The sequence below is a fragment of the Capra hircus genome, chromosome 28 (genome assembly GCF_001704415.2).
Source record: "Capra hircus breed San Clemente chromosome 28, ASM170441v1, whole genome shotgun sequence".
Classification (NCBI taxonomy): domain Eukaryota; kingdom Metazoa; phylum Chordata; class Mammalia; order Artiodactyla; family Bovidae; genus Capra; species Capra hircus.
In genome coordinates this window covers 5,203,219-5,229,267 of record NC_030835.1, presented here as the reverse complement: position 1 = coordinate 5,229,267, position 26,049 = coordinate 5,203,219, and the positions used below count along the sequence as shown (strand labels likewise).

Sequence of the window (26,049 nt, the reverse complement as noted above, 5' to 3'; positions counted from 1 at the left end):
CTGAATGCCAAAACCATGCTGGATTTAATAAAGTTCAGTTTAATTAACTGACATAACACATCACTGAACTGGTCGGTTTCTGTCTGTTTTGGAGAAGAGAAAGCTAAGACTCTGATCTATGAAGTGACCATCTAAAATCACACAGACAGCAAGCTCCTATGCTGGTACAAGGCTAAAATCCCATGGTTTTCGTATTGCAGCAGCGATTCTGCTTTATCATCCATTCAGACCACCCGGTATTCCTGAAGCACTGGCATCCTCTTTCTTTGTGATAGTTTCAAAATCAAAAGTAGAGTTTAGAAATTAATTCTACCTAAACTCTGGCTTTGTTTTGTTCAGCATTTTTCCCTAGTTGAAGCTAATTCTGCAACGTGGTCCTAGCTGCAAATGTTTTCAAGTGACATGCCTATCTCAGCACCCTGTGTACCATCTCTCAACTTCTGTACTTGTCATTGGGCCACCTGACCCCATGGGAGATGCCCTGAGCATCGGCTTGCTGTCCCTTCCTCACTGGGATCATTTGTGATGAGACAATTATCATTTTAATACTTAAATCATTTATTATTTAAAGACCTCTGAGATTTCTTTTTTTTTTTTTTCACATGAGTTCCCAGCCCTGAACCTCCCTCCCACCACCCTCCCCATATCATCTCTCTGGGTCATCCCAGTGCACCAGCCCCAAGCTGAGATTTCTTATAATCCAAGATAACTGCCAAGTTATGTCTAGCTCTTTTTCTATTTTGTGTCTATTGTAATAAATTTCAATAAGACAGTTCCTCTTTCCCCCAAACTTCTCATGACTTGCATTATAAACACATTATTTTCTTTCTGTAACAATTAAAATGTGAACAGAACCACATGGCCCCAAATATGCCATAATAAGGTACTCACTTTCTAAGGAGATGCTGTATCTTTTAGTAGTTATGATTTATATTTGAATGCCCTGGTTACTTTCTAAAACACTTGACCTGGGCTTGTTGGAAGAAGTCCGGGTACACAGAGAAGTGAAAACCAATTTAAGGGGTATTTTTCCATCTTTGCTGTGTCATCTTTAATTTACTGTCATATAAAATGGGACAATTTTAGCAATAATAGTGCCTTCTTTTAAAAAAATCACATCATATAATTAAGAACCATTAACTTTTGGTAGGGGATTTACTTAGGTCTTTTTTAAGTTTATTAAAACAAAATGAATGACCTTCCATAATCTTCAAACAGAGTTATGGACTTTGCAGACAATAAGAAACTACTGTCAACTCTCCTGGGGTAGTACTCACTGTGTGAGGTTCATCACAGATGTTTTTAAGACCTTATGAGAGTTTTTATGTAAACGTACTAAAAGGTTTTGGGTTTACAAAGCAACATTAGCTAGTTATAACAAGACACTCACTTTTTAGGGAGATGCTGTATTTTTTAGTAGTTATGATTTGTGTATTTAAGAATGGATATGTTGCTAAATAAGCAGAAATTAAAACCTGAACACAACCATTAATGACAGTTAAAAACAGAAAGAAACCCAGGTGTTCTCGGGTTACTGAATACGAAGAACCAGCACTATGGATTGGCTGGAAGATGGATGGTTCCACAGTCACTGTACACTAAGAACAATCACCAGCCCAGTGAGACTGTCTCATTTCCACTGCTGAGGATCCTGGAATCAGGGTCCTGTTGTACACTGGGCGATCTCACTTCAAATTTGCACTGTGTCCCTCGTTCTTGTTAATGCTTGATAGAGCCTTGCTGGTACCCAAATGTCCCACGTGACAATATCAAAGCCCATTGAGGAACTCATTATCAGCAACAGATATTTTTCTCCCTGGTTTTACCAGCAGCCTTGTTTTCACTACTTTCTGTCTACATCCAGCCATTTCTTCCTCCAGCTCCCAAATGCTCATCTTCATTATTATTTTCCTACTAATTCTAGGTCACCTGAGTCTGTTAAGTTCCCTTATCCATTCATTCAAGCATTTGTCCAACTCTATGAAGTTCTAGCTAAATGCCAAGTCCTTTACTTATGATAGAGAATCCTAATATGAATGTTTCTACTCTCAAAGGGTTCATGGTCTAATGAAGGAGATATAAATGAAAAGTAATAACTCAGTTTAATCAGTCTGATGATAGAAACACAAAAAGAACCAAAACAACAACAACAACAACAACAACAACAACAACAGCTAAAATTCAGTTTAAGAAGTTCTATAAGGAAGCTGCCATCAAAAAAAGTAAGGGAAGGAAAACCATACAAAGTTTTTTAAAACCTGCATCTTAAAGAAAATTAACTCTTACACTAGGTAAGTACTGGAAGTATATACATTGACATACCCACCAAGGTTTAGCAATTTGAGACAAAATGGAACATATATATAGTTATAAAGTTGAATCTGGAGAGGTGGCTAAAGTCAAGAGAAGATAGGGTGTTAAGAAGCTGAACTGTTAACTTGAAATGTATGCAGAACCACTGGAAATGTAAAAGTAAGGGACTGACTTGATCAGAATTTATTTTACAAAGATGCTTCTGCTGGCAACACAGAGAAAGGCTTGAAAGAGTTCTCCAAGAAAGAAAAAGAAGGCTGCTGTAAGAAACTAAATGGTCATCAAGACCTGGATATGGCAGAAAGAATACAGAAATGACACCCATTTTAGAAATTTTGCAGGTAGAAGGAAAATAAACTGTTTACAGAGTTGTCTGGAGAGTATGGAACAGGTAGGTATTTAGAAGGATCTCAGTTTCTGCTTAGTCAACATCATATTCAGGGCACCTCCCTGATGGCCCACTGAGCTTCCAATGCAGGGGGTATGGGTTCGAGCCCTGGCTGGGGAACCAAGATCCCACATGCCGTGAAATGCAGCCAAGAAATAAAAATAAATACATAAAATAAAAAGTGAAATTCAGAGAAAGAGGATAGGATGAATAGAGAACAGGGAACTTTTAGTACAGTGAAGCTATTTGTGTGCTACAATGATACTGGATACATCTCATTATATATTTATCAAAATCTACCTATCATACACTATAGGAATGAGCCCTAGGTAGACTATGACCTTCAGTTAATATCAATGTATCACTGTCAGCTCAGCAAATGCACCATATTACTGCAAAATAATAATAATAATTCTGGAAGAGATGGGAATATCAGACCACTTGACCTGCCTCCTGAGAAACCTATATGCAAGTCAGGAAGCAACAGTTAGAACAACTGGGCATGGAACAGCAGACTGGTTCCAAATAGGAAAAGGAGTACGTCAAAGCTGTATATTGTCACCCTGCTTATTTAACTTATATGCAGACTACATCATGAGAAACACTGGGCTGGAGGAAGCACAAGCTGGAATCAAGATTGCTGGGAGAAATATCAATAATCTCACATATGTGGATGACACCACCCTTATGGCAGAAAGTGAAGAAGAACTAAAGAGCCTCTTCATGAAAGTGAAAGAGGAGAGTGAAAAAGCTGGCTTAAAGCTTAACATTCAGAAAACAAAGATCATGGCATCTGGTCCCATCACTTCATGGCAAACAGATGGAGAAACAGTGGAAACAGTGTCAGACTTTATTTTGGGGGGTTCCAAAATCACTGCAGATGGTGACTGCAACCATGAAATTAAAAGATGCTTTCTCCTTGGAAGGAAAGTTATGACCGACCTAGATAGCATATTAAAAAGCAGAGACATTACTTTGTCAACAAAGATCCATCTAGTCAAGGCTATGGTTTTTCCAGTAGTTATGTATGGATGTGAGAGTTGGATTATAAAGAAAGCTGAACACCAAAGAATTGATGCTTTTGAACTGTGGTGTTGGAGACGATCTTGAGAGTCCCTTGGACTGCAAGGAGATCCAACCAGTCCATACTAAAGGAAATCAGTCCTGAATATTCATTGGCAGGACTGATATTGAAGCTGACACCCCAATACTTTGGCCATCTGATGCAAAGAGCTGACTCATTGGAAAAGCCCCTGATGCTGGGAAAGATTGAGGGCAGGAGGAGAAAGGGACAACCGAGGATGAGATGGTTGGATGGCATCACCGACTCAATGGGCATGAGTTAGAGTAAACTCTGGGAGTTGGTGATGGACAGGGAGACCTGGTGTGCTACAGTCCATAGGGTCACAAAGAGTGAGATACGACTGAGCAACTGAACTGAACTGAATAATTATTGGGGATATTGGGGGAGAAGGTATTTGGAAACTCTCTATACTTTCCACTCAATTTTCCTGGAGACTTAAAAGCATTCAAGAGCACAGTCTAGTTTTTAAAATTAGAAGGTGTGAGATATTGCAATTTGAGTCCCTGGGGTATGACACTTTAGGGTAGCCATCGAGAAGGGTCATCTTCTTGAAGAGTCTACACAATAAGCCTGAGGAAGCCCTGTCTCTACATTTATTTAGGATCCCAACACCTGCTTCAGGGAAGTGGGTTCGAAGCCTTTCATGTTTCTCTCACCGCATGATGCTTTAGTTCTAGATGTGACAAGAATGAAACGAACATGTACCCTACGACAGGGGTGGTGCAGTTTATCTCCCCCTCATGCACCAGCTTTCCTGAATGATACCAAGTTTGCTAATACACTGCAGACTCATAAGCCTGAGTCTGAATACAAATTCTACAGCCAGTTTGTGCCTGTGGATGATTTATCATAGCCATAAAAATCTGGAGCTTTTCAATCCATGAATCTCATGGTTCCAATGTGAAGCAGTGCACAGACTGCAAGCTGCATTTCCTGCGATTCTACGGATCCATGAATACAGGAGCGATAGAGGAATAAAAGGGACAATGAAAAAAAAAATCAAAAGATACAGAAAATCTCCATTGCGACCTTTAGTAAAAGGTATTCTATTAACATTTTTCCCAGCAGGAGACAGACTTGTGTATCTAACATAAAAGCCTTTGCCCTCAAGATAAAAATAAAGAAAGAAAAACTAACAGAAAACAAAGCCAGCTCCTTTGCATACAGATCTATACATGGAGTGTGACCCAAAGGGCAGGGAGCACAGAACATATTACATCAGAGTTTAGGAGTGACATTCCTCATCCCCAGCTACTGCAGACACACTTCTAGGGATGTGCAGTTCATCGTCTCCCAGGGGTGTTCATTCAACTTCAGATAGGTTTGACACCAGGAAGGGACATTTTGTTGCTGAGCTAACCTCTATATCTTGACTCATCCTACTCAAAGTTCCCCATTCTCTATATATTAACAAAAAGAACAAATTTTCCTTCAAAAATTAATTCAGCCATTTACCATATATTAGGCATGCATAGTTAATGCTATGGACAGAATGCTTGCTCTCCCCTCAAATTCACCTGTTGTATCCCTCATCTCTGATGTGATGATATTTGGAGGTGGGTCTGTAGCTCAGATGGTAAAGAATCTGCCTGCAACACAGAAGACCAAGGTTCAGTCCCTGGGTGGGAGGATCCTCTGGAGAAGGAAATGGTAATCCACTCCAGTATTCTTGCCTGGAGAATCCCATGGACAGAGGAACCTGGCGGTCTACAGTCCATGGGGTCGCACAGAGTCGGACACGACTGAGTGACTTCACTTTCACTTTTCACTTTCATGCACTGGAGAAGGAAATGGCAACCCACTCCAGTGTTCTTGCCTGGAGAATCCCAGGGACGGGGGAGCCTGGTGGGCTGCCATCTATGGGGTCGCACAGAGTCGGACACAACTGAAGCGACTCAGCAGCAGGAGCAGAGCTATGAGAAATAAATTCCTATTGTTTAGGTCACCCAGTCTATGATACTTTGTTATGGCAGCTGACCTGTGCCAGACACTGTGCCAAGGGTTGGTTATACAATGGGGAACAAACTCAGTATCCAGATCCAAGGAATTTATGATCTAGAAAGATGGATGCATGGTAACAAACAGTAAACACATAAATTCATTTATACATGACAACTGCTAAGAAAGAAAAGTACTAAAAAAGAAAGAAAGAAAGAAAAGTACTGAAGCATATGAAAGAGAAAAACAGAAAAGGGTGATAGTATCCAGGAAGGGCCACTATGAGGAGGTGACATTTGAGTAGAGACTTGACAAATGAGTCAGTGCTGGCTAGGTCAAAAGCATAGGGGAGCATTCCAAAATAACTAGCTCAGTGAAGGCCATGGAGCAGAAAATTAACTGCAGTCTTCGAGGAGTACTGTGAAGCCAGGAAAGCAAGAGCACTGAGAAAAAAGATTAAATCCAGTTAGACAGAGGACATGCAGAATGCCCCTGCAGCTTTGCAGGAAGTCAGAAATCACGTAGTGCCAGTCGTCCAACTTTGTTCTTTTTCCAAATTCTGTTCCTCAGTCACCTTTTCCAGTTCTATTTTCTGCAGTCTGCTGGAGTTTTAATAGATATTGTATTCAACCTGTAGCTCAATTAGGAAGATTTGCCATCTCAGCAATATTGAGAATTCAAATCCATGAATATTGGATATCTTTCCACTTATTTAGATATTTAATTTTTCTTGATGACATTTTCCACTAAATTTTCTGTTAAGAGTTTAATATTTATACACTTTAAAAAATATTCCTATGAACTTTATACCTTTGGGGATATTGTAATTTTTTTTTAAATTTGTCTTCCAATTGTTGGTTTTCAGTTCAGTTCAGTCGCTCAGTCGTGTCCGACTCTTTGCGACCCCATGAATCGCAGCACGCCAGGCCTCCCTGTCCATCACCACCTCCCGGAGTTCACTCAGACTCACGTCCACCGAGTCCGTGATGCCATCCAGCCATCTCATCCTCTGTCGTCCCCTTCTCCTCCTGCCCCCAATCCCTCCCAGCAGTTTACTAGTATGTGAAAACATAATTTGTTTTTATATAGGGATTTTGTTTCTGGCAACTTATGAAGATTTATTTATTAGACAATTTTATTAAAAGATTGTTAGGATTTTTCACAAAGATGATCATGTCATCAGAAAATAGACAGTGGAATTTCTCACATCTGTGAAAGTGTCAGTGGTCCAGTCATGTCCAGCTCTTTATAACCCCAAGGATTGTGGCCCACCAGGTTCCTCTGTCCATGGGATTCTCCAGACAGGAATACTGGAGTGGGTTGCATTCCTTTCTCTAGGGGATCTTTCCAACCGAGGGATCGAACCCACGTCTTCTGCATTGCAGGTAGATTCTTTACTGTCTGAGGCACCAGGGAAGACCCTTCTCAAGTCTATACAACCTCATTTCTTTTATTGCTTGTTGGTCACATAAGGGCCTGAAATATTGTTAGGGAAAAGGCATCATTAAATCGTTGCTAGTAGTCAGCTCTCTGTTTGTGCCAGTTATCAGGGTATGGAAATTTCTTTTTATATATTTATTCATTAATCATGAACGGGAATTTAATTTTGCCAGGTTATTTTCCGTATCATTTGAGGTGACAACATATGTGACTTTTGTCCTTGATTTTTTTTAATGTGGTGAATCACATTAATTGGTTCTCAAATACTAAAACAAGTTATATCCCAAGGATAAAACTGCACTGGAATATGATGTATTATCCTGTTCATACATTTGTAGATTTAATGTGCTACCATTTTGGTGAGGATGTTTACATCTAAGTTCATAGGGGATATTGGGCAGTGACTTTCTTTTCTTGTAATATCTTTTTTGGCTTTTGGTATCAGAATTATATCAGTTTTGTTAAATGAATTAAAAAACATTTTCCCCTCTATCTTCCGAAAGAGTTCACAATTAGTGTTATTTAATTGAGTGTTGGCTAGAACTCACCAGCAATGCCATCTGGGCCTGGAATTTCATTCGTAGTGAGGCTTACAAATCTATTATCTTTAATAGCTTTATCAATATTCATATTTTCTTTTTAAATCAGTTTTCATAAACTGTTTTTAAACAAATATATCCATTTCATTAAGCTGTTAAATTTATTGGGGCCAAGGTGTTCATAATATCATCTTATTATTCACTTAATGTTTAAAAGATCCATGGTGAAATCCCACTTTCAATGCTGATATTAATACTTTCAGGTTTCTCTAATTTTTTTTGAATAGTCTTGCCCGAGGTTTATTAACTTTATTAAACTTATCAAACAACCAAATCAAATTAAGACTTTGCTAACTTTCTATGTTGTTAAACATACTCTATGTCTTTCTTTAAAGTTGCTTTGAGTTTAGCCTGTTCTTATTTTTATAATCTTTTTTGAGAGGGAAACTAAGAATCTCAAATTTATGCATTTTTTGGTTCTGTATTAGGCATTTAAGGCTATAAACATTTCTTTAAGCGTTGTTTTACCTGCATTCCACACATTTTGATATGTTGTATTTTCATTATCACTTACTTAGAAGATGTTTTTACATTTCTTTTATGATTTTCTTCTTTGACCCATAGGTTTAGAATTATGCTATTTAAATTTCATTGGGAATTTTCTAGTTTTTTTTAATTGATTTCTATTTTACCTTAATTATAGTGCTAGAACATACTTCGTCAGATTTTGAAATGGACTGCGACTGAGACTTAACTCTATGGCCCAATGAATGCTGCATCTTGGTGAATGCACACTTGAAAAAGATGTGTGTTCTGCAGCTGTTGGGTATGCTGCTGCTGCTGCTAAGTCGCTTCAGTTGTGTCTGACTCTGTGCGACCCCAGAGACGGCAGCCCACCAGGCTCCCCCGTCCCTGGGATTCTCCAGGCAAGAGCACTGGAGTGGGTTGCCATTTCCTTCTCCAATGCAGGAAAGTGAAAAGTGAAAGTGAAGCCGCTCAGTCGTGTCTCACTCAGCGACCCCACAGACGGCAGCCCATCAGGCTCCCCCGTCCATGGGGTTTTCCAGACGAGAGCACTGAGTGGGGTGCCATTGCCTTCTCTGACTGTTGGGTATAGTGTTCTCTAAATGTCAATTATGTCATGTGGGTTGACAGCATTATTTAGATCTTCATAACCTTATTAGGGTTTCCCTGGTGGCACAGATGGTAAAAAATCCGCCTGCAATGGGGGAGACCTGGATTTGCTCCCTGGGTTGGAAGATCCTCTGGAGGAGGGCATGGCAACATGCTCCAGCTCCATTCTTCTTGCCTGGAGCATCCCCATGGACATAGGAGCCTGGCAGGCTACAGTCCACAGGGGTGACAACTGACTGACACCCAACCGACGGGCACGACTGACGGACTGAGCACAGCGTAGCGTACAGCCTTAGAAGGTGTTTTTTTTTTTTTTTTTTTGCTTATTTGCTATGTCAATTTCTAAGAGAATGAAATTAAAATTTGGACTATATTAGATGTTTCTATTTGTCCTACTATATTTGTCATTTTAAAAAATCATTTTGTATAATGATAGAGCTTCGGATCTGATACAATAATTCAGAAATATAAAACAAATAACTACAAATGTTAGGAGATATTCAAACAGCATTTCCTCAGAAAAAGCTACTAATTCTGTATCATTCTGATGTGGACACCTACAGTCATCTGGGGTGAAATGTGAAGACAGGCCAGTGATCCAGCAAAGGGGGGAAGGACTTATCAAATTTTATATCATAAACTTGAATGTTTGTTATATGGTGTAAACATATTTGGAATTGTTCTTTATCGCTATGTAATCCCCTATAATACTGTAAGGCAAAAAGTCTAATTTGTCTAATATTGAGATGGTCTCTTATACTTACAATTTGCATGGTATATCTTTTCCTTCTTCTTCAATCTACCTGTTCAGTTCAGTGCAGTTCAGTCGCTCAGTCGTGTCCGACTCTTTGCAACCCCATGAACCGCAGCACACCAGGCCTCCCTGTCCATCACCAACTCTCAGAGTGTATCCAAACTCACGTCCATTGAGTTGGTGATGCCATCCAGCCATCTCATTGTTTGTTGTCCCCTTCTCCTCCTGCCCTCAATCTTTCCCAACATCAAGGTCTTTTCAAATAAGTCAGCACTTTGCATCAGTTGGCCAAAGTATTGGAGTTTCAGCTTCAACATCAGTCCTTCCAATGAACACCCAGGACAGATCTCCTTTAGTATGGACTAGTTGGATCTCCTTGCAATCCAAGGGACTCTCAGGAGTCTTCTCCAACACTGCAATTCAAAAGCATCAGTTCTTCAGGGCTCAATTTTCTTTATAGTCCACCTCTCACATCCATACATAACTACTGGAAAAACCATAGCCTTGACTAAACGGACCTTTGTTGACAAAGTAATGTCTCTGCTTTTCAATATGCTGTCTAGGTTGGTCATAACTTTCTGTCCAAGGAGTAAGCGTCTTTTAATTTCATGGCTGCAATCACCATCTGCAGTGATTTTGGAGCCCCCAAAAATAAAGTCAGCCACTGTTTCCACTGTTTCCCCATCTATTTCCCATGAAGTGATGGGACCGGATGCCATGATCTTCTTTTTCTGAATGCTGAACTTTAAGCCAACTTTTCACTCTCCTCTTTCACTTTAATCAAGAGGCTTTTGAGTTCCTCTTTACTTTCTGCCATAAGGGTGGTGTCATCTGCATATTTGAGGTTATTGATATTTCTCCCAGTAATCTTGATTCCAGCTTGTGCTTCTTCCAGCCCAGCGTTTCTCATGATGTACTCTGCATGGAAATTAAATAAGCAGGGTGACAATATACAGCCTTGATGTACTCCTTTTCCAATTTGGAACCAGTCTGTTGTTCCATGTGCAGTTCTAACTGTTGCTTCCTGACCTGCATATAGGTTTCTCAAGAGGCAGGTCAGGTGGTCTGGTATTCCCATCTCTCTCAGAATTTTCCATAGTTTTTATGATCCACACAGTCAAAAGCTTTGGCATAGTCAATAAAGCAGAAATAGATTTTTTTCTGGAACTCTTTTGCTTTTTTGATGATCTGGCAGATGTTGGTAATTTGATCTCTGGTTCCTCTGCCTTTTCTAAAACCAGCTTGAACATCTGGAAATTCACCGTTTACGTATTACTGAAACCTGGCTTAGAGAATTTTGAGCATTACTTTACTAGCATGTGAGATGAGTGCAATTGTGTGGTAGTGTGAGCATTCTTTGGCATTGCCTTTCTTTGGAATTGGAATGAAAACTGACGTTTTCCAGTCCTGTGGCCACTGCTGAGTTTTCCAAATTTGCTGACTTATTGGGTGCAGCACTTTTACAGCATCATCTTTCAGGATTTGAAATAGCTCAACTGGAATTCTATCACCTCCACTAGCTTTGTTCGTAGTGATGCTTTCTAAGGCCCACTTGACTTTACATTCCAGGATGTCTGGCTCTAGGTGAGTGATCACACCATCGTTATTATCTGGGTCATGAAGATCTTCTTTGTATAGTTCTTCTGTGTATTCTTGCCACCTCTTCTTAATATCTTCTGCTTCTGTTAGGTCCATACCATTTCTGTCCTTTATCAAGCCCATCTTTGCATGAAATGTTCCCTTGGTATCTCTGATTTTCTTGAAGAGATCTCTAGTCTTTCCCATTCTGTTGTTTTCCTCTATTTCTTTGCATTGATTGCTGAGGAAGGCTTTCTTATCTCTCTTTGCTATTCTTTGGAACTCTGCATTCAAATGGGTATATCTTTACTTTTCTCCTTTGCTTTTCACTTCTCTTCTTTTCACAGCTATTTGTAAGGCCTCCCCAGACAGCCATTTTGCTTTTTTGCATTTCTTTTCCATGAGGATGGTCTTGATCCCTGTCTCCTGTACAATGTCATGAACCTCCGTCCATAGTTCATCAGGCCCTCTGTCTATCAGATCTAGTCCCTTAAATCTATTTCTCACTTCCACTGTATAGTCATAAGGGATTTGATTTAGGTCATACCTGAATGGTCTAGTGGTTTTCCCCACTTTCTCCTATTTAAGTCTGAACTTGGCAATCTACCTGTGTTTATGTTAAAAATGCTGTAAACAGCAGATGTTTCCAGTTTATAGCTGTTAATGATAGGAAGTCTAGTCAGATACCTGTAACTTATGGCACGTGGAGTAAGTCTCATATTCTTTTTCTTGAGTACCCTTAATATGCACCACCTTTTCCAGTCTGTGGTACCCTGAAGGCAGAAACTGATGGATAGCTCTATTAAAATGCATTTGTTGGTTGCAGCCAATCGCTTCAGGCTATGAGGATTTCACAGATCAATTTTTTTCTAATTGTTGGCAGAGCTGTCCAAACTTCAATGCGAATAAAAATCACTTAGAGACCTACTTAGATACAAATTCTGGTTCGTGAGATCTGAGGTAAGGACTGAGTGTCTTATGCCAGCAATATTGGCCTGGGTACCACACAATGAATAGCATGGATGTGTAGGTCTTGCTCTCTCCCCAAGAGTCAACCAGGTCTTCTATGTCACAGGATACTAACTTGTATGATTTGATGCTGAAAAGTAAATATGTTAAAGTGTGAAGCTGGCATATGTAATAAAGTAGAGGACAGTGGGACCAGAGGCAACCTGAAGAGTGTTACCATCACCAAAGTCATTCAAAGTTAAATATTCAGCATACTAAGCTGCCAAAACCCCCAACAAGCTTGCAAAGTAAATTCAGGTCACATCCAACTGTTTATGATTCCTGCTCAATGTCTTACTCCACAAATGAATTTTAAAAATGGAAACTTCACATCCAAATTTACAAAACAGAAAATGACAAAACTTTCAGAAAAACAAACAAAATATCCAAGATTATATTCAGGGTCTAGGACCTGGCAGAGTTAGACTTAACACCAAAAGCATGATTCACGAAAGAATAAATTTATAAATTGAACCTCATAAAATGAAAAACTTTTCTTTGTGAAAGACTTTGTTAAGAAGTTGAAAAACAAACTTCAGAGCGGGGGAAATATTTGCAAACCATACATCTGGCAAGGAACCAGTATCTAAAGTATATAAAGAACTTTCAAAATTCAACATTAATAAACAATCCAGTGAGAAAATGGGCAAAATACATGAAGATATATTTCATCAAGGAAAATATAGCAATAAGCACATGAAAAGGTATTCACTGTAATTAGTCATTACGGAAGCAAAAAGCCACAATGCACTATCACATCATGACTATCAGAAGGTAAAGTAAAAATATACTGACACACTGCTGCCGCTGCTGCTGCTGCTGAGGTGCTTCAGGCATGCCTGACTCTGTGCGACCCCAGAGATGGCAGCCCACCAGGCTCCCCCGTCCCTGGGATTCTCCAGGCAAGAACACTGGAGTGGGTTGCCATTTCCTTCTCCAATGCGTGAAAGTGAAGTCGTTCAGTCGTGTCTGACTCAGCGACCCCATGGACTGCAGCCCACCAGGCTCCTCCATCCATGGGATCTTTCAGGCAAGAGTACTGGAGTGGGGTGCCATTGCCTTCTCCGATACTGATACACTAAATACTGGCAAAGATGCAAAGAAACTGGATCATTCCTACATCCATAGTAGTAATTTAAAGTGATAGTTACTCTCGAAAGCAGTTTGATCATTTTTTTTATAAAACTCAACATGCTGTTACCACGAGATACAGCAATTGCATTCTTGGATATGTATTACCTATTAATGAAAATGCATGTTCACACAAAAACTTTCCCACAAATGCACAGTGGCTTTATTCATAATTGCCCCAAACTGGAAAAAACCTAGATATCCTTCAATGGGGGGACTGTTAAATAAATTGTGTTACCTTGGATTCTACCGAGCAACAAAAAGCAATGAACTATTAATACACACAACAATTTGAAAGAATCTCCAGAGAATTATACTGAAAGAAAAAGCTAATCCTAAAGTGTGATTCTATTTATATAATATGTGTTTGAAATGACAAATTTCAGAGATAGAGAGCACATTAGTGTCTGCTAGGTGTTAAGAATGGGACAAGAGGCAAAGAAGTGCGAAGGAGGTGGGTGTGGTTATAAAAGAACAACACAAGGAATTCTTGTAGAAACAAAATTATTATACTTAGTATCTTTACTGTGATGGTGGATACACAAATCCACATATACAATAAGACTGTATAGAATCAAATGCACACACACACACACACACACACAGAGAGAAATGAGTACAAACATGAGAGGAGAAATTTGAATAGAATCAGTCAATTGATACAATAGAATCAGTCAATTGATATCCTGGTTTTGCAAAATGCTACCATTGGGTGAAACTGGCTAAAAGATATTCTGAGATCTCTCTGCAGTATTACTTATAATTGCAAGTGAATCTATAATTATCTCAATAAAAATATCAATTAAAATTAAAACTAGACCATATCATTCTTAATTTTTAATCCTAATCAAGGAATCTTTCCTCTTTCAAATAGGCACTTGGGAGCTACAGAAGCTGGTTGAGTATGGATGACCTGACTAGGGTCGAGGATCCAAAGAATTGATATAATGACAGTAAGTATGATGAATTAGAGAAATTACCAAAGGCAGGGACACAGAAAAGCATGATCAGGGATAAAGAAAGAGGTGATACTGAGGTTGATATTGCACCCAAAGAAGTGTGGACTAAATCTGTGCCACTGGTCAGTTTAGCAACCACATAGCCAGCGGACGTTCACTTTATCCAAGTTCTTTTGTAATTCACACAGTATGTGAGACTCTGATTATAAAGCAAAGGCATTTCTGAGTTATTTCACTATGTTGAACTAATTCTTTTATGCCCTATTTTTAACATTTTGGTTAAAATGAAACATTTTTAGTTCTTGGTTTCAATAATTTTACAATTTTATAACTGTAAGTGAAATACATTTTCTAATCACTACAATAACTGGCATGTTTTAAAAAATATTTTTTAGATGTTTGAAGATTGGAGAATTGGAGAAATATATTAGATGTGTGGTTTTAATGAAATGTTTATAAAATTTTGATTAAATGAGTTTGTAATCAATATTGAAATGTCTGAGGACATTTCACTTGCTGATTTTTAATTTTTTGACTTATTAGTTACAGGTAGAATTTAAATGTTCAAAGAAATACTAGTCAGGGAATTTATCCATGTATTTAATTGCACATAAAATAAAATACAACAGGAGTGAAGTTCCTCATGCATTAAAGATCACTGCCATCAAATTGCAGATCCGGAGGAGTCCTTCCCTGCCTCCATGACAGCAGGCCACCATGGCCAGGCTTATGTTCTCTCTTTACAGCCTTCTGGAAGGAGTAATGGACCTTACCTTATGGGGTTGTCCATCCGGGACACTGTGAGGAAGGCGGCGAGATTGGCTGTGTAGGAGGAACACACGATCAGAGTGAAGAGCCACCAGCTGCCCATCACGATTCTCATGGCCATGGAGTTCACTGAGGACTCTCCACCTGCAGGAGACAGGCAAAGAGGATTGGTCTGGGGTTTCTGCTCTCACTCCTGTCCTCAGAAGTTCTCTGCCCTGCAGCCAGCCATAGGGAACCTCCCCTGGTGATGAGCTGAGGATCAAGAAAGTGACCGCCAGCTGGTTAGGGTGGACTCTTGACAGTTCTGAAAATAAAATCCTAGGACCACCAACCTCAGAAAGGGGTGGAGGGTCACAAAATACAGCACAGCTAGGCTTGGCATTTTTAGTGATAGGATGTTTCTGAAAACGCCAACAGTAGAGTTCTGAATATCAAACTCTTCCCCTTAGAAGGTTCTCCTCACTGTGTCGAGAATTTCCAGGGTTGCAACCCTATGTAAGGTCCCTATCTGTTTTAAATTCACATGAAACAGTCTCAGGAATTCTGTAAATGTAAAATTACCTTCTACCTAGAGGGTTCTCTAGCTGTCTTTTAAGCCTCAGAAATGAGATGCACCATATCACTTTTATTAACATTCGGCCCTCACTAGATGACTTTTTTCTATGATTTTCAGAAATCATTGTATATGACTTATAGTCCAAAGCTGCCTCTTTGAGGTCAATCGTTCCTCCTCGGTGTCTCAGGCGGTAGCAGAAAAAAGCTCCTTGCTGACTATTATTATATAACCTCTCGAGCAGATAATACCTAATTTGCTATAGTGCAGATAAGTCCAGGACTCACATTAGGAACTTTGCAACTTTGTTGTTTCCCATCAAAACTGTAACTTCCCAACTGCTATCAAGATTTCTCTGAGATAGGAGACTGAATCTCAAGAATGGCTGGAGTATTGCTTAGACGACTGCAAAACAATTGTGATTTTTTAGCCCATGAAGACTTCACATTTAAGGAAGATAGTTTCATTTGACAACCCCGTCTGCATAACAATCAATCTAATGTGGGAGGGGAGGAAAGTGCAAAGCAGAACTAGAAGTTAATTTTATCTAAAGAGGAAAATCAGGACCCGAAGTTCTTTCTTTTTTTTAATCATTTCATTTACTTTCTATCTGAATACTTGGAGTACAGCATGATATTAGGACCATCTTAGAAGTTTAATAAAATTGCATTTTAAATGACTTTGGGAACATGAATCTAGAATGTCGTCAGTAGACAAGTCCCTCCAGGACCTTGGGGTTACTCCAGCATGGAGAAACCAGGAAGGTACCTTGCTGTACGAAGGCTCCGTAGACAATCCAGATGGCACTGTGCAAGGTGGCGGAAGCAGATGGTCGGGGCTGGGCTGCACTCTGAGCCCTCACAGCCTGAATCCGGTTCAACACGAATATCAGCACACCAACCACGGGGATGGCTGCCGCAATGCAAGCCCACACGGCAAAATCAAACGGAGCAAAGAGGGAGAAGATGCTGATTTTCTCCTCGGGCTTCTTAATGAGGATTCCCACCGAGTAGTCCAGGTACCGCTTGCTGAAGTCCACGACGCTCTCCCTCTCCGGGGTGATGGTGATGGCAGGAGATGGCCAGATCTGCTCTCTGCAAGGCAAACCCATCTGGTCAGAAGGCAGTCCTCAGATTACTGCTGGGTTCTACCTTTGCCCAAGGCCTGTCCGCTGCCCTTTGGGTTGCTCAGAGGAAAAGGCTTCGAGTGTTGACGCCTCATGACTTTGAACATTGTAAGGAAAATCCAGCATCAGGATTTATTGCCATTACCACCTTACCTTACACATGTCTCCCCCAAACCCTAAAAACTCTTGGAAACCACTTCTGGAGGAAAGAGTCTATCACCATTTTCATTTCTGTGTGAATTGTAGGTTTTCTTCAATTTCTTAATGATTCCCTTAGTGAACTACCTCTTTCCTTTTACTGGTATTTCCATCTTACTGCCCACCCTTCTCCCCACCCTGTCTTCTATCTTCTGGACTCGTCTTCATCCTTCCTATACTTCAAGACCACAGGGACACTCCATTATTCCATCAAACCTCTCCAAACTCCATCAGCCCACACAGATATATCTCTTCTCTAAAATACTTTTGAAGTTATATGGAGAGTGTACAACTACCTTGAATCTCATTAGAGTATCAGTCCTAAGTTGCTTTATATGCAGGCTCTATGCCAGAGAGTAGCATATTCCAAGAAAAAAGGGATCATCTTCCTTCTTCCACTTCCCTTAACTCATGGCTTCTCAGACATATGGTTGATTCTTCCTTCAGTAAAGCCATGCAGTGAAGGGGCCCCTAGGACATCCTCTGCTGTGACCTCAAAAGTACCTCCCAAGATGTTTGCTTTCCAAGATGAGCTTAATTTAAAAATAGACAAAGACCCCATTAAGATGAAACTAGATTGTGAGGTTAAAGCTGCCAAGACTGGTGGAGACTAAGATCCTTACGCCTGAGTTGAGGCTGGCATAAGAGCATTAAAATTGCACAGTGATCATCTCTCTCTTGGCTCTCTAAGTAGGAGGCCTGTCAGAACTAGGTTTATTTTAGAATGACCAGTTGTGACAGCTTATCCAAACTACATATTCAAACTGGGGGAAACTACATAGAAGAACTTTATCAGGTCCAATACGCAGGCTGGAGGGGCAGATATACTGATTGCCAAGCTGAAATCTAACATACGGAGAATAAAGAGAGAAACTGCTGGGGGAAACCGTGTCAGCGCTCCCACTTGCCACACGCGCATTTCTCATTCTGCTTCTCTTCTCAGAAACCCAAGATCCAGGGAGGTGTGTGTATGTGTTTGTTTGTTCTGTTTATGCTTGGAGAATATGTAAGGACTGAGAAGGAAATCTAGGGGATCAGGATAGGTTAACAACATAGGATGGAGGGAAACTAACGTATGAAACCAGGTCCAGAGAAGGCGCCAGGGAGGTGACTGGTGACCCCAGTGAGGGGTGAGCTGTGATAGGCGGAAAGACACTCCCCACTCTGAAACTGGAGGTGAGAGCGCACGTCTGCAGATGTGATCTTTATAGGAAATTGAAGTAGACTCTCAAGTTCAGATGTCTTCATTTCTTTCCTTAATAGAGGAGCACTTTTTTTTCTAGTTTAAGATAGGAGATTCTTAGGTTGCTTGAGGAGAAAGATACAATTTTGCAACAGTTTCTAAGGAATGTTGCTAAGGGACCCAGTAAAGGCCATGTTAAGGAACTGGGGCTGTCCTGAAGGCCCAGCTGAGGTGGAAGGCCACACATTGTTTATGCATCTATCTGGACAAACTTGTGGTTTTCTCCTCTAATTGCATACAGCAACCTGGATGTCAGAGTCAGAAGGTAGGTAATAGAACCAAGTCAAGGTTTCAAGGTAACAAGAAATCAAAAATAATTTAGGAGAATCACATAAGATGAAGGGAACAGGGGTTTATCTGGACAGCCACAGAGGGCATGCCAGGCGGGAAAGGATGCCACACCAGAAAGGCACAGAAATCCCAGAGAAGAATGAACCTCAAATACATGTGCCAAGTGAAAAGGGTCAGAGACAAAAGCCTGGTGTGGTATGACTGCTTTTATAGTACATATTTGCAAAAGCAAATCTATTGACTAGAGAGTAGATTACAGTTTGCCTCGGGCTGGGCTGGAACGGGATTAATCGTAGATGAGCATGACGGATCTCATTGGGGTGATGAAGTATTGCAAAATTAGACATGGTGATGGTCGCACAGCTCACTAAACTTCCTAGAAATCCTGAATGATACAGCATCTGAAATGGGTACAGATTATACATAAATTATTCCACAATAAAGTTGTTATGGGATTGGCTTTTGTTTTCACCTCCTTTTTTATATTAAGCTGATTTAATGAGCAATTTCTTGTCAACAGGATTAGAATGCACGCTACTGGAAAAAAATGACAGCCTAGGAGAAAATGGAGAGAACATAGGTATCCTGTCTGCCTTTATGGGTTTATGAAGAAAAGGACTTGTGTTCTAAGATAAAATGCCAGAGTCAGAAGGATGACAGGGTATAGTCATGGAGTGGGACAGTGACATGTAAGATGCTAACAGGATGCACGGGGACAGGTACTCCAAGCCCACTGGAGATGAACGGTCAAAGCACCGGAAGCCCAGGGTTATCTGTAGGGATGTCAGAAATGTCCAGATTGACGGTGACGGAGGGCTTGAGCAGACCCACCAATGTAAACGGCTGTCAGTAAATAACCCAGAGGCCACAGGCTGGCAGGGAAAGGAGGGGGACCCAGTGAATCGGCCTCATGCCACAGGGACCCAGGTTCTACAGGAAAGAGGAAGAGTAAAGATTTGAAATTGATCTGAGGCACTGGGGAATGTGATTTCACTTATCCATAGCAATGCAGACACGCCTATACACTCATTCACACACATACATGCATGTGGACACACACAAGACACCCCGCCCAGTTCTGTGAGCCATGAAGAAGAGAATAAGCATGCACCCGTCTTCCCCATCCCTGTCCCCATGAGCACTGGGCTCCTATGGCAGCTCAAATGTGGGGGTGGATTTCATGAAGGGTGGATTATAGAACAGGCACAATGGGTGTTTCAAAGGAATGATAGCAATGGACACAGAAGGAAAACCCAGAGTGCCTGGGAATAGGAAAATAAAAGCAAGAATGATACAGCAGGGAGGAGGGTGGAGGTGGAGGAAGAGGTCCTTATCGCGTGGAGAAGGGTGACTGTGATCTGTCTAGCTGGTCCTGAGGTTCCAGCTTCATAATGGGCCCAATTAAGACATCACCCCAGAGGCAGACTAGGGGGCCCCCTCCCCATGGATCTGCTTTTGGGACCTACCTTGCTGATGAGCTCCCCGATCATCCCGTTCCAGGAGGTGTTATGGAGCTGGTGACCGTACCTGCCATCAGGGGCCTGGTAAATCTCATATTTGAAGCCCAGAGCCTTGGCCAGTGCATCCAGAACATCGATGGAGAACCCTTTATAGCGCTTGGGCTGTCCAAGAATGTTCTCAGCCACCATCACAAAAGGTTCTTCCTGAGGACAACAGAATGAACGTTCTTCAACTAAATCACTGGTTCATTAACACACATCTTCCCAGGGTCTTATTGGAGAGACCAATCTGATGAACCATAAGTTCAGAACGTTTGTGGACACACGCACTGTATTCGCCCAATTTAGGCCTGGAGTCTGAACCTCTCTGACCTTTTCTAAAGTGGTTTATAGACACTCAGGATACAGTGCACAGGAAAATCCCTCCAACCAGCATACTGAAGGAGGAACAGATTTACTTGTCCTCTGTCATTTCAGACTCAGCTCAGCATCCCATTCTCCTAGGATAACATGGCTTGTTTTCACGCCTTCATCTGTGACATTCAGGACTCTGCCCTTTGGAAATGCAGGAATTCTTTAGGACACACATAAGAAATGTGAATACCTCTCATCTGGGATAATAAATGACCACAGAGCTCTGTGAACCGGGTTGAGAGAAGACTATTACATCTATCAGACTGGACCAGAAAAATGGATGCCGAGTCACAAGACAAGGTCATACCGCATGGCGGGTTAAACCTCACTGTCCAAAAGTCCAAAGGCAGGCCATGGGCACATGAACACATTTGCGCTGTGTCACGCGCGCTCCTGTAAGGCACATGGTCATCTGGAAAACACCTCAGCCTTCCCCGCCATAATCCGTGAAACTGAAAAAGAAGGGGCCTTATGGCAACAGCCCCAGAGACCTCATTTCATTAATTTAATTTGGGGAAGGGGGGATAAGGTACAATGCTTATTCATGGTGTGCATATGGGGACTGCAGGAATGGCAATGCCTGTCTTCCCAGCTAATAAGAGATAAATCTAAAATGTCCCCTCCAGTTCTAAAAAGTTGAAGGAAGAAATGGGAAGGAAGATGCTTTTAAGATAACTGGAAGATGTCCAAGTCTGTGGTTCCAGGACAACCATGCAGAGAAATTGCAACCAACGGTCTTCATTGTAAACTTTGTGTCACGTGGGCTCATCAGTGGTGCTGGATTCTAGAAGGATGTCTTCCCAGCATCTTTCTGGGGACTCTAGCTAGCAGCAAAAAGGTCCTAAGGACAACCAGTAGGTTAAGATCCGACATCCAAAACCAAGTAGAGCTATTGTCCGCGCTCTGGGGTTCAGCCCTGGTTCTGGAGGAGTGGTCCTTCTCTAGAGCAGCCCAGGGACCTGCCCTGGAGGGTCTCAGAGGCCCTGGAGCAGAATCTCCAATCTTGCTCTTCCTTCACTGTTCACAGAATTCTTTGAGTGAAAAGGCTATGAAAGCTCAAGCCACTACTTAAGATCCCCTTGTCTCCAAACTCAGCATTAAGCCAAGCAGAGCAAAGCCCCTGACTCAAAGCCTGAATGGCAGACCTCCCCCATATGCCCAGGATCCTACCAAGACAGTCACCACTTTGAGAGTCAGTCCTTGGAGGCGGCTGCCCATGGGCCTTTCCTGCAGGCTGCCATTCAGGCCCTTCTCCGAGTCCCACGTCGCCAGCTGTGAAGGAAAAAGGGAATGTGAGGGGCAGATGGGCACCTGTGCAGACCTTAGGAGTCAACTGCTAAAGTGGGCTCCAGAGTCAGACAGCTACGTAGACAGCAGCCCTAGAAGTCTCCTGGAGACCCAGAGTCATCTCACAACCTTAGAACGAATAAAATTGTGACAGATAGAGCTCCACCTCCTCCATCAGCTCACCTGGATCTTGAAGACGTAACACATGCTTGAAATGAAATCAATCTGTAGGAACTTGTTTACGGAATAAACATTTATGTCCAATTTTATTCTGTCCACCCACTGAGGCCATATCATCGTGCCTTTCACAAAGCGCCCTCTTTCTTTAATGCTCCTTTGACTTGCCCAGGCCAGTGGTCCTTGAGATCAGTTGCTTCACCAGAGCAAGGTGAATTTTAACAGTGAAGCAAGTAACAAAGACCCAGGTTTAAAGCTTGTGTTGCACCCCGATGCCAACTGCAATTAGGACCAAGAGCTCACTGTCTTACCGCAAACTTTGTAACTTTCCCTGATAGGTAGATAGAAGTCAAGAATACACATGCCTTAGGTCTGCACATCCTCCCAAGCCTGCAGGATCTAACAGATACATCCCATCTCTGTCAGGCACCTTAAGATGGTCAAGGAGATGCTATCCTGGCTCAGAAACACCTGCAGACACAGATGCCCTAGAGACTGCTTCCCTTCCCTGCATCCCTGCAGAGCCTGAGCAATAATGATAAACCCTTTGTCTGATCAGTGATTTTCAATCATTAATTGGTGAGATGTAAATAATATAGATATTGGCCCCATCTAGAGCCAACATAACCAGGATCTTAGTGCTTGGACATGAGAAAAGTTAATATTTTCCCAGTGATCCTGGTTGAAAACCTCTACTCTTCCAGGTCACGGGGGCTCTGACTTAGCTGCACATTAGAATCTCTTAAGAGGGCTTTTAAAACATCCTAAAGCCTGGGTCCCACCCATAGAGACTCTGATTTAATTGGTCAGTAGTGGATTGGATATGGATCATTTAGCTCCTGGAAGATTCTAAGGCACAGCCTGGATTGTGAACCACTGCTAAAGATGAAAGCAGTGATCTTCAAACCGTAATATGCAGACAAATCGCCCAGGGGCTTTACATGCACTTTCTGATCCTGGGACCTGAGATTATTCCTGTCTAACAAGCTCCCAGGTGCTGCTGCTGCTGATCCATGGACCATCAGTTCAGTAGCAAGGGGTTAAAACTCAGATTGTCACAGACAGCATCTTACCCTTTATCAGAGAAAATCCACAAGACTCCTAGTTAGGGTGAGCAAAAAGAATTACCCCTCTGTGGAAAAGTCACCAGGCACCCTAAAGAAGGCACCAATAGCATCATCTAAGGACATTTCTACTCTCCCAGCATTTCTCATAGCCCCGATATCTTCAGCAAGGTTAGGGCACACTGAGCCTTGACTATGAGGCCACACTTTCAGAATCTGTGGGGCCACTCTGCCTGGAAGATACTAGAACCCCAAAGCCTACAGTAGAGACATCAGAATGAGCTATGTGATTCTAGAACCAGTTTAAAGGAACCTAGAAACTCCTGCTGTCACTTTGGATGTGATACCAGCTAAGACCCACTTCACCCTAAATAATAGGATGTCTGGCAGCGATAAGGATCGTTTAGTTAAAGCATGGCCATATACTCTGAGGCTCTCCCCAGAGGCACCACTAATTCAATTGTGGGGCATTTCCATGAAGAGCAACGTTAAGATCTATCCTAAGCCCTCTGCAAAGACATCAAAGATGTTGCACTCTGGAAACCGACATAGTGAAAAGGAAACCTGGTGGCTCTCTCTCCACTGAGTCTCAGGAAACAGCCCTGGGACTCGGGATCAGCTCCTGCAGCTGGTTGCAGATGCTGGTCAAAGTGAAAAGACAAACTCAGACAGACAGAGTTGAGGTGTTGACTCCTTACATTCTTTGGACCCTGTGACACTGGAATCAGGGGGCTCATGCTATGGATTTGGGCAGCCTGCATCTCATCCCCAGAAGTGTCTAGCCCAGGCATTGGGGCTGCTAACCCTGTGTGGTCTGTTGCATGCCCTGGATTGGGTGGTGTGATGAAGGCCCCCTTTACTCCCTTGTGATTTACAGAGTTACGATGGAAGCAATGATGACATGTCAGTTCCAGGGACCGGATATTCTGCTCTGCACCAGGACTTGAATTCCTGACACCTGCTGCCCAACTTCCTCGGCACTGGTGAAGGGCATCTCCTCCCTGTGCTGCTCTGGCTTGGATGAGCACCTGGATTGAGGCTCTGCTTGGCATTGATCAGACTTCATCTGTCTTTCCATGGGATTATAATCCGTCATGGGAGTGGAGGCAGGAAGAAGCACTTGGGATAAGGCCCTGTCTGTCTAGGGTTTTAGCTCAGCTGTGAGAAGGGCTCCACCTCTTCATCCTTGTCCACACCATCCTCTGCTTCTAGCCCACTGTCCAGCTCAGGGCAGCAGCATCTCTGCCCCAGGCCATTGCAACAGCCTTTCCGCTGATCTCATTACACTGTCTTCCAGCCCTCCTCCATTGTGCTGATATTTATTTTATCTTAAATAAAATCAAACACAGACTATGTTAACTAAAATTTCCTAATCAATTCCTATTTCCTAAACAATAAGTCCTAACACTTTTACACTCAGCCAAAAAGAAAGCCCCTTCTGATCGAGACCCAGCCCTGACAGTCAGCTCCAGCACGCTCCATCTCTACTAAGTCCCTCATCTTTCTCATGCACATGGTGTTCCCTCCTCTCCACATTCCAGTTCCTTCTGCCTGGAATGCCACTCCTCTTCAATTGGGTCTGCTACACTCTTACTCAATTTCTTTCTTTCCTTTTCCTTTTGGCCGAGTGGCACGCGGAATTCTAATTCCCCGACCAGCTACTGAACCCGGGCTCGCTGCATTGGAAGCACAGGTCCCTAATCACTGGGCCACCAGGGAATTCCCTCAATTTTCTAAAAAAATAGAAAAGCTTTCAACTTTAGTATTTTTAGATTCACAAAAAAGTCACAGATTGTGCAGAGACTGTCCATAAACCCCACAACCAGTTTCCCTTGTAGCTAAGGTGTTACTTTGGTATCATCATACATTTCCTCACCGTGTTAGTCCCTTAATAGTGTCCGACTCTTTGCGACCCCATTGATTAGGGGACAGCCTCCCCTGTCCATGGACTTCTCCAAGCAAGAATACTGGAGTGGCTTGCCATTTCCTTCTCCAGGGGATTTTCCAACCCAGGGATCGAACCCAGGTCTCCCGCGTTGCAGGAGGATTCTTTACTGTCTGAGCCACCAGGGAAGATCCATTTTGGCTCAGTTTTTAGGAAACCTCTACAAATCTCCATGCACAAAGAGAAAAAACCCAAGAAACAGTGTTGTTGTTTAGTCACCAAGTCATGCCCAACTCTTTGCGACTCTATGGACTGACTGTAGCCCGCTAGGCTCCTCTGTCCATGGGATTCTCCAGGCAAGAGAACCCACTGGAGTGGGTTGCCATTCCCTTCACCAGGGGATCTTCCTGACCCAGGGACTGAACTCAGGTCTGCTGCATTACAGGGAGCTTCTTTAAAGTCTGAGCCTCATAACTAATGAAATATTTAGCTCAAATCTCCACCACTGATACAGAGCTGCAGTAGAAATGATCCTCCACTCTGGACCTAAGTCTGTGATCCTGCTGTGCTATCTGGATTTTTTATCTTGTTCCCTGGGATCAAAACCCTGTCTTCATAAACTGTCTCTAGAGGCTCAGGCTCTTGGATTGGACCTTGCCTTGCTTATTCTAATCTTCAGAGTTTCTCACCTTGCCTGAATGCCATTCTCCTCTAGAAGATCAAGTCTCTATTACTAGTATAGATTTTGGGAACTTGGAGATATTAAATTAGCATATATTTAGGAGCCAAGAGATCTATGTTCTAGGTATGTTTCCACCACTTACCTTAGTGACCTCACCACATTTTACAGCATAGTACTAAATCACAAGAGGCAATAAATATTTTTGAATAAATTTATCTTCACTGAAATTCCATTTTCTTATCTATAAAATGGAAAAAAAAAAGCCTTTTTGCCTACCATATTGAAGAGCTACTCGAAGGAGAAAATGATTTTAAAATAATACATTACAAATTGGGGCTTACTTGGTGGCTCAGTGGTAAAGAATTTGCCTGCTAATGCAGAAGACACGGGTTCAATCCCTGATCTGGGAAGATCCTACATGCTGAGAGCCGCTAGTCCTGTAACTAGAGAGTAGCCCCCTCTCTGCACAACAGGAGAAAAGCCTGCACAGCAACTAAGACTCATCTCCGACAAAAATAAATAAAATTATAAAAAACTTAAGAAAAAGCAGTAGGTTAAAAATCCATAATAACAAAGTAACAGATCGGGATATAAAAAGGTATGTACAATGTGACCTTAATTGTGTGTGTGTTTTA

At 41.9% G+C, this 26,049-nt stretch overlaps 1 protein-coding gene across 1 annotated transcript in view; it reads right to left on the bottom strand.

The window, feature by feature from the left end:
* GRID1 (glutamate ionotropic receptor delta type subunit 1) overlaps positions 1 to 26,049 on the bottom strand; it is a 685,893-nt gene that overhangs the window by 99,133 nt on the left and 560,711 nt on the right. The window contains 5 exon segments of the mRNA XM_018042611.1: positions 15,040 to 15,178; positions 16,356 to 16,659; positions 16,661 to 16,681; positions 19,912 to 20,109; positions 21,490 to 21,591. Coding sequence (XP_017898100.1) covers positions 15,040 to 15,178; positions 16,356 to 16,659; positions 16,661 to 16,681; positions 19,912 to 20,109; positions 21,490 to 21,591 — 764 coding nt within the window.